We start from the raw sequence: 15477 nt of genomic DNA on the forward strand, positions 1-15477 counted from the left end.
GTACAAGACCAAATATTAGAATATTTTAAATCTTTTTGGATTTTGATTCTACTTAATCTATAAATGATGTGCAGTCTGTTATAGTAATTTTCTGCCTCATTGTTTCTCATCTTTGTTTGCTTTTCATCTGCAAAACTAACCCAAAGTTTGCTCATTCAGGAATAAAGGGCTAGTAGACAAACTGTGTACATCAGTTAGCAGACCAGTCATGTGAGAGGCCTCTGCACCCTCTCTTTGCCATGGAAGGTATCTCTGCATGATTTATATAATGTATCTCTGCACCAGTCTCTGCTGTCCGATGTAGTTTTAAGCATGCTACTTACAGTTCCAGAGACACATTATGTAAATCATGCTTCTTGTCAGGATTTTCACAGGTAGAGGATTGAGCCACATTATTCCAAGTCTGATCCTCTCATTCTTGGGTTCAGTTTAGCCATGTCGTTTCTCTAATTTCTCAGTACAGATAATGTGCAAGAATGTCAAAATAAGTCTTAAAGCTGTTTCTCTTAATTCAAATCATACATATTGCCTCAGGTACCTTGCAACTAGATGAATTATAAATACTTGTAATTATCACAATGATAGTTCCTGATATGTATGTCACTATGGATTCCATTAGGGGGAAAATATATTTTGGGGGTGTGGTTTTGGGGTTCTGTTTTGTTTTTCAGTTAAGTGGCTCAATGGTAAGCTTTGACATAGTACTTTTTGTGATTTTTGTTAGATCTGTGCCTTTTTTCCCATAGTAATTTTATTTTGTTTTTTATTAAATGTTGTATTTCCTTCTCTAGTTATGAGTGGTGCTTTTTACTTTGCTAAAGATAAATACCTTAGTTCTATTTTTATTGGTGTTGTGGGGAATGCTGTTATTTCATGTTTCTTAGTTAATTTATCTCATAGTTTCAGTATTAATCCTGTTAAGAGATGGTCAGTAGTGTTTCTCAGGTCTCTTTTTTTCTGTCCAAGAGGCATTTGCTAGTTTGAATATATGCATTCTTATTTGCTGTATATTTATCCAGTGCAAGTTTGGATTTTGTTTGACCCACTCTATCAACACTTTCAGTTCTTCAGCTCAGTAGTTCTCACAGGAACACAGTCAGGTATCATTGAAAGCACTTTGGTTGTCAACTTTTCTCTTCAATGTTTGTAATCTGCATATTACACAATGTACAGTGCTAGTAGTGCATGAAAACCAATGATGCCTCTTGTTAGAGCCAGCTTTTCAGCAACTCTAATGAGTCCTGTTGAGCCAAATTCTTAAGTGCTTACTCGTGTTAAACTTGCACTGAAAACTTTACAGGAGATTTGCATCAGTCAGGGTTGCAGAATTTGGCCAACTGTCTGTGTGTTCAGTATTCTCCAGATCATCCTTATTTCCAATTAATTGCTACTATGATTGTTTTAGCAGTTTTTGCACTCAGCATGACATCAACTTGGTCCCTGAGGCCATTTTTAAAATGTGCAGTTTTTGAGTGTAATCTTTTAAACCATCAGGGTTTATTGATGATTCTCCTAGTTCTGGTCTTAGTAATATAAATCCACTTGCTCTGCACTGGCTAGCGCTATTTTTATTTTTTCTCTGAGATTGCAAACAGTGAGGAATATCAGTGGTTCTCAACCTATTTACCATTGCAGGCCACATATGCAGCCCACAACATGTTATGTGTTATATCTCTGTGGCCCTGAGGACATGGGCTGCAGCTCTTTGCAGGTTGAGAACCACTGCGATGTTGTGTGAGTTATCCTTTGAGTGATTGTACATATGCACATTCCTCTATGAGTATTCATGTGCTTCATGGGCCAGAACAAAGTCTTTTGGACAGCAGTATCCACATGGTGTGCATACACCCATAGTCTCTTTGTGCTCCACTGTTAGAGAGAGATGCTCCAGTCACCATTAGTTCTTCTCAGTCTCCTCGCAGAGTCAGCAAGCGTTCCATCTCTAAACTGTAACAGCCAGCAGCCTTTCTTACCAGTTAGCTAGTTGCATAGTTAGTAGTAGTTAGTTTGCCCATTGGCAAATTGTTAGGTATTAGAATTTTATACTCTTAGTAAATTTTTTAATTTTTGTTATAGTTAATTTGAAACCCAGGAGGATCTCTTCTAAGTCTTTAGGCTTCAAATACGGCCCAGGATGTGATGAATCTATGCCAGTACAGGACGGGCATGTGAAGTGCCTATATTGTCCTGGAAAATCTGTTCAATCTGTAAGTCGTTCAACTCTTGAACTGGAAGGACAGAGAAGGATGACTTTAGATCTCCCTAATTAATTAGTCCATAAGAATGGAGTCTGATCCACCCACATTAGAGACTCCCCTGTTTGATACCCATTGGAACTGAAGCCCTTATGGAAGACGATATCCAGATACACCTACTGATACCAGCAGTACCGACAGGTGTATCATCCTCAACTGATGAGGCCATCACCCCATCTTCACCATCCTTCCTGATGACCAAGGACAATACCAAGAACTTTTGCAGAGAGTGGTGACTGAACTTCAGATCCCACTTAAGGAGGTCCATTATATGCAGCATAAGCTCCTGGACATCCTACAACCCATTGGTCCCAATTATATGGCCCTCCCAGTAAATGAGGCCATTGTGGTACCAGACAGGTAGGTATGGCACACACCTGCATCTTGCACCCATATATCTAGAAGGGCTAAGAGACAATATTTTGTACCTGTGAAAGGAGCAGCAATTTTGTTCACCCACTGTACCTCCAACTCCTGGTAGTAGAAACAGCCACAGAAAGATCCAGGCTGCTACACCCCAAAAAGGGCACTAAATGTTTTGACCTTCTAGAGAGGAAGGTATTCTCATCTACCAGCCTTCAGTTTAGAATTGCTAACTACCAAGCCATTTTAGCAAAGTATCATTCTGCATACTACTCCAAATTCCTGGAGTTCAAAGACAAACTCCCTGGGGACAACAGGGCCTAATTCCAAGCCCTCATCAACAAGGGTAAACTAGTAGCAAAGACCACACTTCATGCCACAGTGGATGCACCAATACTGCAGCTCGAGCGATAGCAACTGTGATAATTAAACAGTGTGAATCGTGGCTTTATTTGTTAGGGCTCTCCAGGGAGGTTCAGAATACCATTGAGGATCTGCCCTTCGACAAGTCTAACCTCTTTAACAAGAAGATGGATGGGTCCTTAGACTTGTTAAAAGACTCCAGGACAAACCCCCCACTCCCTGGGAATTTGTACCTTGACCTAAAAGAGGAAGCACCATAAACAGGTGTTCAAGCCAAGGCCTCTCCCATAGCTTTTCAATCACTGGCACCATTAAGAACTTCCATGGAAGCACCAGAAGGTGGAAAGACCAAGGTACTTAGTGTCAGCCACCCAACCCCATCCACAAACCAAGGGTTACTTTTGATGGCACACTTGAAACTGGTGTACCATAATTAATGCCATCCCCAGCTGTTTCCTGAACCATTGGTGGCTGCCTGCCTTACTTTGCCCACAGCTGGAGGGCTGTCACAATGGATAAGTGGGCTCTAGGTGTCACCCACTCTGGCTACACCATTGAGTTTCTTTCCTGCCTCCTTATGAACCTTCTTTCTGGCCCCTCTTCAGTGGCCACTCTTTCAACTACATCCTCCCACAGGAAGTGGATTCTCTCCTCAAACAAGGGGCTAGAGGCAAATGCCACCTCAGATATCAAGGCAAAGTGTTCTACTCCCAATATTTCATAGCTCCCACCCCACAAAGAAAGGAAGGATGGAGACCCATTCTTGACTTTTGTAAACTAAATATTTTTATTTGCAAATTAAAATTCTACATGATTACCTTGACATCAATAATTCACTCCCTGGAAAAAGGCACATGGTTTGCATCTCTCAACATGAAAGATGCTTACTTTCATATGGACATTCACCTGTCCCACAGGAGGTTCCTCAGAGTTCTTGTAAGACAGGGACACTACCATTTCCGAGTACTCCCTTTTGGGCTGGCAGTAGCACCTAGGGTCTTCACAAAGGTCTTCTCAGTGGTGGTGGCACAGATGAGATGAAATTACTATATCATCTTCCCGTACCTGGATGACTGGCTACTAACAGGCAGATCTAGCTGGGAAGTTCAGATGGCAACTTAGCCATGCTCCGCATTCTGTCATCTTTGAGTCTGCATAAACATGGAGAAATACACCCAGACTCCCATGCAGGCTATAAACCTTCTAGGAGTGACCCTAGACTTGACCTAAGCAAGGGCCTACCCCCATATGGACAGATTCCAGGCTATGAAAAGTCTGAGACAAGACCTCCAACCACTGTCAATGTCTGTCTTCCCCTGCGAGCTCACATGGCCCCTTTTACTTATATAATGCCATTAACCATTTCCATTTCCTTCAGGCCTAGTTTCAAATCTAGTGCAAGGCCAGATTCAGAACCATGCAGCTTGGTACAATCAGGTTCAAATTAAGTCATAAACAGCAAGCATCAATTTGGAAAAAGCCCTATTTAAGTCAGCCACTTAAAAATATTCAGTTTTTTACATACTGCAAAGACTGTAATTCTGTGACTCATCCCAAAAATCCAGACATGTGAGACCACATTTGAGGAAACTGAAATGATCTTTTGCAGCTGAAAAAGTCTTGAAGTGACATTATGGCACAAAGTTACAGAAAGTGATATACAAAAATCCTATCAAATAAGTGCTTCCTAGGGTTCTGGTTCACATATTAGTCACTCAACGTTCATCCACCAGCAAAATTAAAAATAAATTAGAATAAGTTTGATCAATGTCTTCATTCTTTTCTTGCAAATAAGACTATTTACAGCAATCTTATTATTTTGGATTTGGGCATAAGTAAAACCAGCTTATCTTCCGAAATATTCATAATCACTTTTTTTTAATTAATTCTCTATCAAGATGAAACCCATAAAACAATTATTTAAAAAAAAATTATATAAGGTCTATGTTCTATATTTACTATTTCTCTCACATGGCCTCTGTTGGAGGCAAGATACTGGACTATGTGGACAACTGATCTGATCCAGTATTGCAATTCCTTTGTTATGTTCCTAAATATTAGTAATATAATGCGCACATTTGGCTATGCTCCATAGAGCAAAAAATGGAGAGCAAGACTTTCAAGTAATGCACATATTGATGAGCCATCTGCAAAATGGCCTAAGCTATCGTCTTTCAGGCTTGAAGTAAATTTCTCCAAAAGTACATTTTGAATGTGTTTTTCTACTAGGAAGGTAATACAAGTTCAAGGCTTCTGCTTTTAGTGATCTTTTCATTCAGTCTCCGTATTAATTTTCGTGCATAACCTGCCATGTGGATCTTTGATCTTGATGATGATTGAGTTTCTAATTACTGCTCTGCTCAGTTAATAATTTTCAATGTTTTGAACTTTCTGTTGACAGTAAATCAATCAGTTCCAAGTGTGACAAACATTAAGGGATGGAAAAGTTGTGTGGATGTCTCTGTGTTTAGAGGTCAGAGAAAGGGTAGTGTCAGTGAGAATGAGGACTGCCTTAAATTTGTCTATCACTTGCAGGCAATGCAAGTTCACAGGCAAGTATTGTTTTCCAAGCCTGTAGTAACTACTGTGTTCCTTCATTTTCCCTATATAAAATAGCATTATTTATTTCACAGTCCTTGCCTGACACAACCATGTGACTGTTGGGTCTCCCTTTTTGATCGCAGGGCATGGCAGTGAAGGCATTCAGCTTTTTCTCAGTTTATATTGAGTTAGACTGTTGGTTGATGGGATGGGTTTTTTCTTTCCCCTTTTGGAGAAAGAAATAAACTGTGTTAAATTTGACTATTTTTCACGCACACACCCTGCGCGCCCTCTCCGCCCCCCTTTCCCCCCCCAACGGTTTGATTCGGGGAGGAAAATCATAGCCTTTGCTAATGCCTATTAGCATGTTTTACTATTAATCAAAGTTCAGTTAAGCATAACATAACCGTTCTAATTACTGCTCTACTTGGGCCTGTCAAAAGGCCAGAGGGTGGTTTTACTATTTAGATTCAGAGTTACTTTAGTTCTAGATACCTTTCGTACAAAGAGGGAGTCCTTAGGCTGATGCCTTAGACATTTTACAGGAGCAGTCAGTAAATACCACTTGCCACACCATGTTGATTTGCTATGTGGTGAAGAGGCTGAGTGCTGAAAGCAGAAATATTAGGAACATCATGCCAGTGTGTGGTTATGACAGCTGACAGAAGAATTTAGGCACTGCAGCGAAAGTAGAGATGTCCACAGAACGCAAGCTGATGAAAAGCAGTGGGCAATATCCCAGTTTTATCTACATGAAGGGTGAAACAAAAGGGAATAAATCAACAGCTGGGATCCTTGCCAATGCTGATCTCTTCTATCTGTAGCTCTTCTGCTGTAACTACAGTACCCTATCAATCAAGGCATTACAATGTCTCTTTTCTGGAGTCAGAATAGATACAGTATTTCCAGGAATCAGGATAACCGCCCATAAATCAGCTGTGTTCTTAATGTGATTTTCTGCTTCATTCTTCCTGAAAGACAAGCCCGGAAGGGAAAGTGTCAGTAATCGTATCTTTGATCTTTGGCGTAATTGGATGATGTCTCTTAAATCTGAGAAGATTGTTGGGCAAACTGAAGCTGAAATCATCTGATGCACTTGTTCAGGGGCTGATTGGAGTTGCTGGAACACCAGCAGAAATAACCTTTGACACCTTCTACTTTATTGACTCTATTTACTTTTAAACAGCTTCCTGTTTCCTCGGTTTACTTGTTATGGACACGTAATATTTTAATGGGTGCTTGATTAGACTGGCACAATGAATTAGTCATCAGCTTGACATCTATATAGCATTAGGCTCTGTATCTGCTTAGTTAGCACTACATGAAATGCAGGAGTCTATTGAAAATCAGATTTCCATGCTGCTTTGTCAAAGCAAATTTAATCACAGCCAGAACATGTGGCATCCATCATTTCCACTTCAGAAGGCATCAGCTGGCACAGATCAGCCACAGGGAGTACTGCTGCCACTGTGGTCTTTCAGTCTCTCATAAAAATTAAATTTAACTATATATCTTTGATAAATGAAGCCGTCTAGACCATCAAACATGATGACTAAGTGTTGTGCATTAAAGAAATCCCCAGTAGTTTCACAATTGGAAGTAAGGTCTCATTCTGCCTGGCCTTGAGACTGCCACCTGAACTGGGTTGGCACAATAAGGGCTTTTGGACTTTTCCCTACGGTTTAGGAATGTATTGTTTTCTAGAAATCCCAAATCTAATATTCTAGTTATTTTTACCTGCATTCCAGTGACCTCTCCAAATTCTCTCTCTCTCTCTGTTGTTTTTTCTAGTGCATTCATTTCATACAGAAAAGACTTTGTGCCCATATTTTCCCGCTGTTCCAAAGGAGAGAAAATAGGCAATTCCCTGTCAGAAATGTCAAACCAGGTAACATAATGTAGCTTATTATTGTTGTTTTCAGATATACTTTTACTTTCTTGGTTTTGTTTTATTTCCCCCCCATCTTATCTTTTTAGGATTGAAACTTTCTTAGCCCTGGTCTACACTAGGACTTTAGGTCGAATTTAGCAGCATTAAATCGGTGTAAACCTGCACCCGTCCACACGATGAAGCCCTTTATTTCGACTTAAAGGGCTCTTAAAATCGATTTCCTTACTCCACCCTGACAAGTGGATTCGCGCTTAAATCAGCCTTGCCGGCTCGAATTTGGGGTACTGTGGACACAATTCGATGGTATTGGCCTCCGGGAGCTATCCCAGAGTGCTCCATTGTGACCGCTCTGGACAGCACTCTCAACTCAGATGCACTGCCCAGGTAGACAGGAAAAGAACCGTGAACTTTTGAATGTCATTTCCTGTTTGGCCAGCGTGGCAAGCTGCAGGTGACCATGCAGAGCTCATCAGCACAGGTGACCATGATGGAGTCCCAGAATCGCAAAAGAGCTCCAGCATGGACCAAACGGGAGGTACGGGATCTGATCGCTGTTTGGGGAGAGGAATCCGTGCTATCCGTTCCAGTTTTCGAAATGCCAAAACCTTTGTCAAAATCTCCCAGGGCATGAAGGACAGAGGCCATAACAGGGATCCGAAGCAGTGCCGCGTGAAACTGAAGGAGCTGAGGCAAGCCTACCAGAAAACCAGAGAGGCGAACGGCCGCTCCGGGTCAGAGCCCCAAACATGCAGCTTCTATGATGAGCTGCATGCCATTTTAGGGGGTTCAGCCACCACTACCCCAGCCGTGTTGTTTGACTCCTTCAATGGAGATGGAGGCAATACGGAAGCAGGTTTAGGGAACGAAGAAGATAGCTCACAGCAAGCAAGCGGAGAAACCGGTTTTCCCGACAGCCAGGAACTGTTTCTCACCCTGGACCTGGAGCCAGTACCCCCCGAATCCACCCAAGGCTGCCTCCTGGACCCAGCAGGCGGAGAAGGGACCTCCGGTGAGTGTATCTTTTAAAATACTATACATGGTTTAAAAGCAAGCATGTGAAAGGATTACTTTGCCCTGGCATTCGCGGTTCTCCTGGATGTACTCCCAAAGCCTTTGCAAAAGGTTTCTGGGGAGGGCAGCCTTATTGCGTCCTTCATGGTAGGACACTTCACCACTCCAGGCCAGTAACATGTACTCGGGAATCATTGTACAACAAAGCATTGCAGTGTATGTTTGCTGGCGTTCAAACAACATCCATTCTTTATCTCTCTGTGTTATCCGCAGGAGAGTGAGATATAATTCATGGTCACCTGGTTGAAATAGAGTGCTTTTCTTCAGGGGACACTCAGAGGAGCCCATTCCTGCTGGGCTTTTTGCGTGTGGCTAAACAGAAATGTTCCCCGCTGTTAGCCACAGGGAGGGGGGAAGGTTGAGGAGGTAGCCACGCAGTGGGGGGAGGCAAAATGCGACCTTGTAACGAAAGCACATGTGCTATGTATGTAATGTTAACAGCAAGGTTTACCCTGAAAGAGTGTAGCCACTGTTTTATAAAATGTGTCTTTTTAAATACCGCTGTCCATTTTTTTTTCTCCACCAGCTGCATGTGTTTCAATGATCACAGGATCTTCTCCTTCCCAGAGGCTAGTGAAGATTAGAAAGAAAAAAAACGCACTCGTGATGAAATGTTCTCTGAGCTCATGCTGTCCTCCCACACTGACAGAGAACAGACGAATGCGTGGAGGCAAATAATGGCAGAGTGCAGGAAAGCACAAAATGACCGGGAGGAGAGGTGGCGGGCTGAAGAGAGGGCTGAAGCTCAAATGTGGCGGCAGCATGATGAGAGGAGGCAGGATTCAATGCTGAGGCTGCTGGAGGACCAAACCAGTATGCTCCAGTGTATGGTTGAGCTGCAGCAAAGGCAGTTGGAGCACAGACTGCCACTACAGCCCCTGTGTAACCAAATGCCCTCCTCCCCAAGTTCCATAGCCTCCACACCCAGACGCCCAAGAACGCGGTGTGGGGGCCTCCGGCCAACCAGCCACTCCGCCACAGAGGATTGCCCAAAAATCAGAAGGCTGGCATTCAATAAATTTTAAAGTTGTAAACTTTTAAAGTGCTGTGTGGCATTTTCCTTCCCTCCTCCACCACCCCTCCTGGGCTACCTTGGTAGTTATCCCCCTATTTGTGTGATGAATGAATAAAGAATGCATGAATGTGAAGCAACAATGACTTTATTGCCTCTGCAAGCGGTGATTGAAGGGAAGAGGGGAGGGTGGTTAGCTTACAGGGAAGTAGAGTGAACCAAGGGGAGGGGGGTTTCATCAAGGAGAAACAAACAGAACTTTCACACCGTAGCCTGGCCAGTCATGAAACTGGTTTTCAAAGCTTCTCTGATGCGTACCGCGCCCTCCTGTGCTCTTCTAACTGCCCTGGTGTCTGGCTGCGCGTAACCAGCAGCCAGGCGATTTGCCTCAACCTCCCACTCCGCCATAAACATCTCCCCCTTACTCTCACAGATATTGTGGAGCACACAGCAAGCAGTAATAACAGTGGGAATATTGGTTTTGCTGAGGTCTAAGCGAGTCAGTAAACTGCGCCAGCGCGCCTTTAAACGTCCAAATGCACATTCTACCACCATTCTGCACTTGCTCAGCCTGTAGTTGAACAGCTCCTGACTACTGTCCAGGCTGCCTGTGTATGGCTTCATGAGCCATGGCATTAAGGGGTAGGCTGGGTCCCCAAGGATACATATAGGCATTTCAACATCCCCAACAGTTATTTTCTGGTCTGGGAATAAAGTCCCTTCCTGCAGCTTTTGAAACAGACCAGAGTTCCTGAAGATGCGAGCGTCATGTACCTTTCCCGGCCATCCCACATTGATGTTGGTGAAACGTCCTTTGTGATCCACCAGAGCTTGCAGCACTATTGAAAAGTACCCCTTGCGGTTTATGTACTCGGCGGCTTGGTGCTCCGGTGCCAAAATAGGGATATGGGTTCCATCTATGGCCCCACCACAGTTAGGGAATCCCATTGCAGCAAAGCCATCCACTATGACCTGCACATTTCCCAGGGTCACTACCCTTGATATCAGCAGATCTTTGATTGCGTGGGCTACTTGCATCACAGCAGCCCCAACAGTAGATTTGCCCACTCCAAATTGATTCCCAACTGACCGGTAGCTGTCTGGCGTTGCAAGCTTCCACAGAGCTATCGCCACTCACTTCTCAACTGTGAGGGCTGCTCTCATCTTGGTATTCATGTGCCTCAGGGCAGGGGAAAGCAAGTCACAAAGTTCCATGAAAGTGCCCTTACGCATGCGAAAGTTTCGCAGCCACTGGGAATCGTCCCAGACATGCAACACTATGCAGTCCCACCAGTCTGTGCTTGTTTCCCGAGCCCAGAATCGGCGTTCCACAGCATGAACCTGCCCCATTAGCACCATGATGCATGCATTGGCAGGGCCCATGCTTTCAGAGAAATCTGTGTCCATGTCCTGATCGTTCACGTGACCGCGCTGACGTCGCCTCCTCGCCTGGTATCGTGTTGCCAGGTTCTGGTGCTGCATATACTGCTGGATAATGCGCGCGGTGTTTAATGTGCTCCTAATTGCCAAAGTGAGCTGAGTGGCCTCCATGCTTGCCTTGGTATGGCGTCCGCACAGAAAAAAGGCGCGGAATGATTGTCTGCCGTTGCTCTGATGGAGGGAGGGGCGACTGACTACATGGCTTACAGGATTGGCTTCAGGGAGCTAAAATCAACAAAGGGGGTGTCTTTACATCAAGGAGTATTTCAGGCAGGACTTCACGGAGGGTTCCAATAAGAAATGGTGCACCTAAGTTATTGTTCTTATTGGAACAAGGAGGTTAGCCTGGCCTCTGATTGATACATGGCTAGATTTACCTCGCTGCACCTTCTCTGTGAATGACTGCAGTGTAACCTAGAGGAATGAGTCCCCTAGACGGGGGAGGGGGAGAAGTAAATGAATACAGAACAAATCTGGTCTATTTCTTGTTTTAATCCACTCCATCTATCTTTTACATCTTTGGCTGGCAGCAGACGGTGCAGAAGGACTGCATGCCATCCACATCTCATGGCTGCTCGGCAGAAGATGGTACAATATGACTGCTAGCCATCCTCATCTCTTGCCTGCCCGGCAGAAGATAGTACGGTACGACTGCTAGCAATCCGTATCGCCTGCCTGCTCACCATAAGACGGTTCAATAGGACTGACTGCAGGACTAAAGAGAATGACCTGGTCAAGTCACTCCAAATTTAGTCCCTGCGCCCATGTCTGCCCAGGCGCTCCCAGCCGACGTGGCCAGGAGCACCTTGGACATGACGATGACGGCTACCAGTCATACTGTACCGTCTAGTGCCACAAGGCAAGGGGTTGCTGCTACTGTGTAGCAATGCCATACCGCATCTGCCAGCACCCAGGAGACATAGGGTGACGGTTATCTGAGCGGGCTCCATGCTTGCCGTGGTATGGCGTCTGCACAGGTAACTCAGGAAAAAAGGCGCAAAACGATTGTCTGCCCTTGCTTTCACGGAGGGAGGGAAAGGGGGCCTGACGATATGTACCCAGAACCACCCGCGACAATGTTTTAGCCCCATCAGGCATTGGGATCTCAACCCAGAATTCCAATGGGCAGCGGAGACTGCGGGAACTGTGGGATAGCTATCCACAGTGCAATGCTCCGGAAGTCGACTTTAGCCTCGGTACTGTGGAAGCACTCCTCCGAGTTAATGCACTTAATGCACTTAGAGCATTTTCTGTGGGGACACACACACTCGAATATATAAAACCGATTTCTAAAAAACCGACTTCTATAAATTCAACCTTATTCCATAGTGTAGACATACCCTTAAATTAGCATTAAAAACTTCAGTAGATAAAAGTAGACTTCAGTAGATGAAAATTAGATCTAGGGCCTTTTTCAGGGGGTTCTCCCTCTCTCCCACCCTTATCCTATTTGTATGGAGAATGGCCTAGTATATAATAATATTACTGTTTAAGAATTCTCTTGATCTGGTACTGTAAAATCTCCATTACCACCACTGTGTCTCAAACTCTGTTCTACTAGATACTAACAGAAGGGAATTTTTTTTTCTTTTGCCAGTTCCCAAGTATTATGACACAAGCTTCTTTACACTTTAATAGGTAATTAATGTCCTTCAGGACCCATCATGAAACACTAATGGGGCATTAAAAAGATTATATCCAATTACTAATTTGATCTGTAATCCTGCTCCAATAATAATGTGTGTCTGGACTGTCCTACCAGATAGCAGTTAAGTTTCCTATATTCCCACTTCCGCTCCAGGATTGGTTATTGAGGGTTTATAAATATTTTTAAGTTTTGCATGAGTAAAGTACTATTGATATAAAATAGTTTCTCTCTGTAATGACATAAAGAAGAAGCTGATCCACCGAACCACATTGATAACTATCCTCTGTTAACATATTTCATGTCTTCATTAAATTAGCATTCTCCTTTACATCCCCATTGAGCCAATATTTTTGCAGGGTGGTAGCCTTTAGCTAGTGATTTAAAAATGTTATTTTTTTATAAAGCTCTGTTAAGTTTTATGAGAAATATAACATCAGAGTTATAAATACTGGGAGACGGGTAGTCTTGGGTGTCCAAAACAGTCTTTAATTTTTAGAAACCGCCATAGTGTCTCCATGTTATGTGACCTAATCTGTGTATTCCATAATCTTCCCAGATTTCAAAATTCTCCAATTTTGTGTATGTGTAAATTAAACGTAGGTTGCCTTCTACATGAATTAATGTTGTGGAGAAACTGTAATGTCTTATTCCTTGCCAGCAAAGCAGTTGTTGTGTTTTCAGAGATCGATTATTCTTGCAATCCAAGGCACTTTGTTAATGTTTAGTTCTAAAGAGTTCTGCTGTTCTAACTGAAATACAATGTATGCCTAAGTTTGGAACCCAATTAACAGTAGCTCTTAACTGTCTGGCTTGGTATTATACTTCAGTGTTTGTGACTCCCAGTTTGACAGGTCTGTAAAGTATATTAACATTTATGTGGAGTTTCGTTTTTTCCATGTGAGGTGAAATTTCTTTTTGCATTTGCATTCCTGAAGCAGTTTCGCCGATACCATAATTAGAAGTTACTGAAATAAAAGGGTGAGTTGAGGCAGAAAATTAATTTTGATGTAACTGTCCAGTCTATCCAGGAAAAATAGTTCTGTTCCATATCTCCAAATAATGGAGTACAATTAAGATAATATAAACTGATGTATATTACTTAATAACTATACTCCCAACTACTTAATTGAATCTTACCCATAAAATTTGGATTCAATGGGGGGAATCAGTTGTATTTTCATGCCAAAATTTTCCAGACTTCGTTTTGTTTTGTACCTTTCCAAAACTATTAAATTCCATATTTTTTTACTCAAGGTAATTGTGGGGATTGGTTAAGAAAAATACAATTTTATTTTGGATACTTGCTATTTTTATTGCATAAGCTCAGTTATTGCCTCAGATTCTTTGGCTGAATGGTTCCATGGTCAGTGCAGAAATCAGGAGGACATCCTTGCCTGGTGCCTCTAGATAAAATGAAAATATTTATCTTCACCTTTGCAGTAAACTAGTGATATAGTGCTTTTATTATTCTAAGAAAGTTCTGTCCAATTCTATGTTGCTCAAAGGCAGACAGCAAAAAAAAATCCACTTTTACTCGAGGTTTTTCAGCAGCTAATGTTAATACTGTACATGGATTTTATCTGACCAGACAGTATGGATCGCTACCAACAGTTGTTTAACTTTGTCTGTCTGTTAACTCTCTGTTACGAAGAATTCTCATCTCTCTGTATATACGTAGACAGGGTTTTTTAACCATACACAATTTTTTTTTAACATCATGGTTCAATAGGGGGAATAAGAGGGGCACACACAGCAAGATCTTTAGCTAGCTTGGGCAGAACTCTTATGTATCCTTATCTTATTGATTTCTGAAGCTTATTCCCATCAGTACAAAGTTGAAAAATCTGTCCGTGGGCCTAAAAATATCATTTTGATGTCTTATTAAATTCCATTGGATGCATGTCTGGGCTGGGTTTCACCTGGTTTTAAATATGAGGTAACTGTCCCTACCTCTTCATTCAGAATGGCTGCTGCTAATAAGCTTTTTCTATCCAAGTCTATAAATGTCGAGATGTTAGCTCCCCGTAGATAGTGGGTAGCTTTTTCCTGTTTCTGGGTTTTCAGACTTGTACAAATTGTGCTAGTACTCTGCAAAAACAATGCTCGTTTCTTTGGAGCGTGTGGTAGTTTTTGGCTAGGTATGTTTGAATTGGGGATTTTTGCCCCACTCGCATCCATGCCAAAAGTCTGTCCCCTGTATTCCCTTTCTTGTAATATTTCTGCTTTGTATATATTTGCTTTTTTTCAGTTTGATCTGTTAATAAGGTATCTAATTTCATTCTTCCATTTTGAAATTGTTGAAGTATTTTTTAATCAGTTTGTTCGGGTGACTGCTCTAATCTATTTTTTTTCCATTTCAAGCTATTGTGTCTAGTCTGTTTTGTATCTGAAAGGCTCTGCTAATTAACTGACCTCTTCTTATTATAGCTTTCCCTGCATCTCTCAGCAGGTCCTTCTTAATGTTATTTTATTATTAAGTTTAAAGCTTTGAAGGATATAATTTTAATAGCTTCCATTCTTAGGGCATCTGCTGCAATTCATGAAGAAGGAGGAAAAGGATTGACCACCTCTTGCAGAGCCTTATTGCTACTGGTGGTCAGGCCCAGCATCTGTTACAGGCAATGGGAATTTTCCCAGCGGGGGCACTCTTGTAAGAGTGTCCTGAGAGGCATGGCACAGTAAGGGCCAGAGCATCTTTATTTCCTTGGTTGATGATTTGATCCTTTCTGAGATCTCAATCTATCAGCCCAGCTCACAGTTCTGCAGGGTGGAGGCTGAGGTGAGAGCTAGCCTCATGAGGAAATGTTAATATCTGGAAGAGGTCCTTGAACTGGACTCTATAACCAGCTGCTTGATGTGTTCATAGTTGCCGGTGCTGCTTTGCAAACTGTTG

At 42.6% G+C, this 15477-nt stretch overlaps 2 protein-coding genes across 2 annotated transcripts in view; both read left to right on the forward strand.

Moving 5' to 3' along the window:
- Positions 1-15477, forward strand: part of HS6ST3 (heparan sulfate 6-O-sulfotransferase 3) — a 570130-nt gene that overhangs the window by 323672 nt on the left and 230981 nt on the right. The gene's annotated exons all lie outside the window — the stretch shown is intronic.
- On the forward strand, positions 7506-9583 carry LOC125638163 (uncharacterized). Its single transcript, XM_048853548.2, has 2 exons — positions 7506-8422; positions 9011-9583. The coding sequence occupies exons 1-2, from the start codon at positions 7828-7830 to the stop codon at positions 9160-9162; spliced, it is 747 nt and encodes a 248-aa protein (XP_048709505.2). The 5' UTR covers positions 7506-7827; the 3' UTR covers positions 9163-9583.

Source organism: Caretta caretta, chromosome 1, assembly GCF_965140235.1.
Source record: "Caretta caretta isolate rCarCar2 chromosome 1, rCarCar1.hap1, whole genome shotgun sequence".
Classification (NCBI taxonomy): Eukaryota; Metazoa; Chordata; order Testudines; family Cheloniidae; genus Caretta; species Caretta caretta.

Excerpts from the sequence above, each read along its gene's own strand:
- LOC125638163 (XM_048853548.2), top strand. The coding sequence starts at position 7,828 with ATGTCATTTCCTGTTTGGCCAGCGTGGCAAGCTGCAGGTGACCATGCA. Across the intron at positions 8,423-9,010 it reads AGGCGGAGAAGGGACCTCCG|CTGCATGTGTTTCAATGATC; the intron begins GTGAGTGTATCT and ends TTTCTCCACCAG.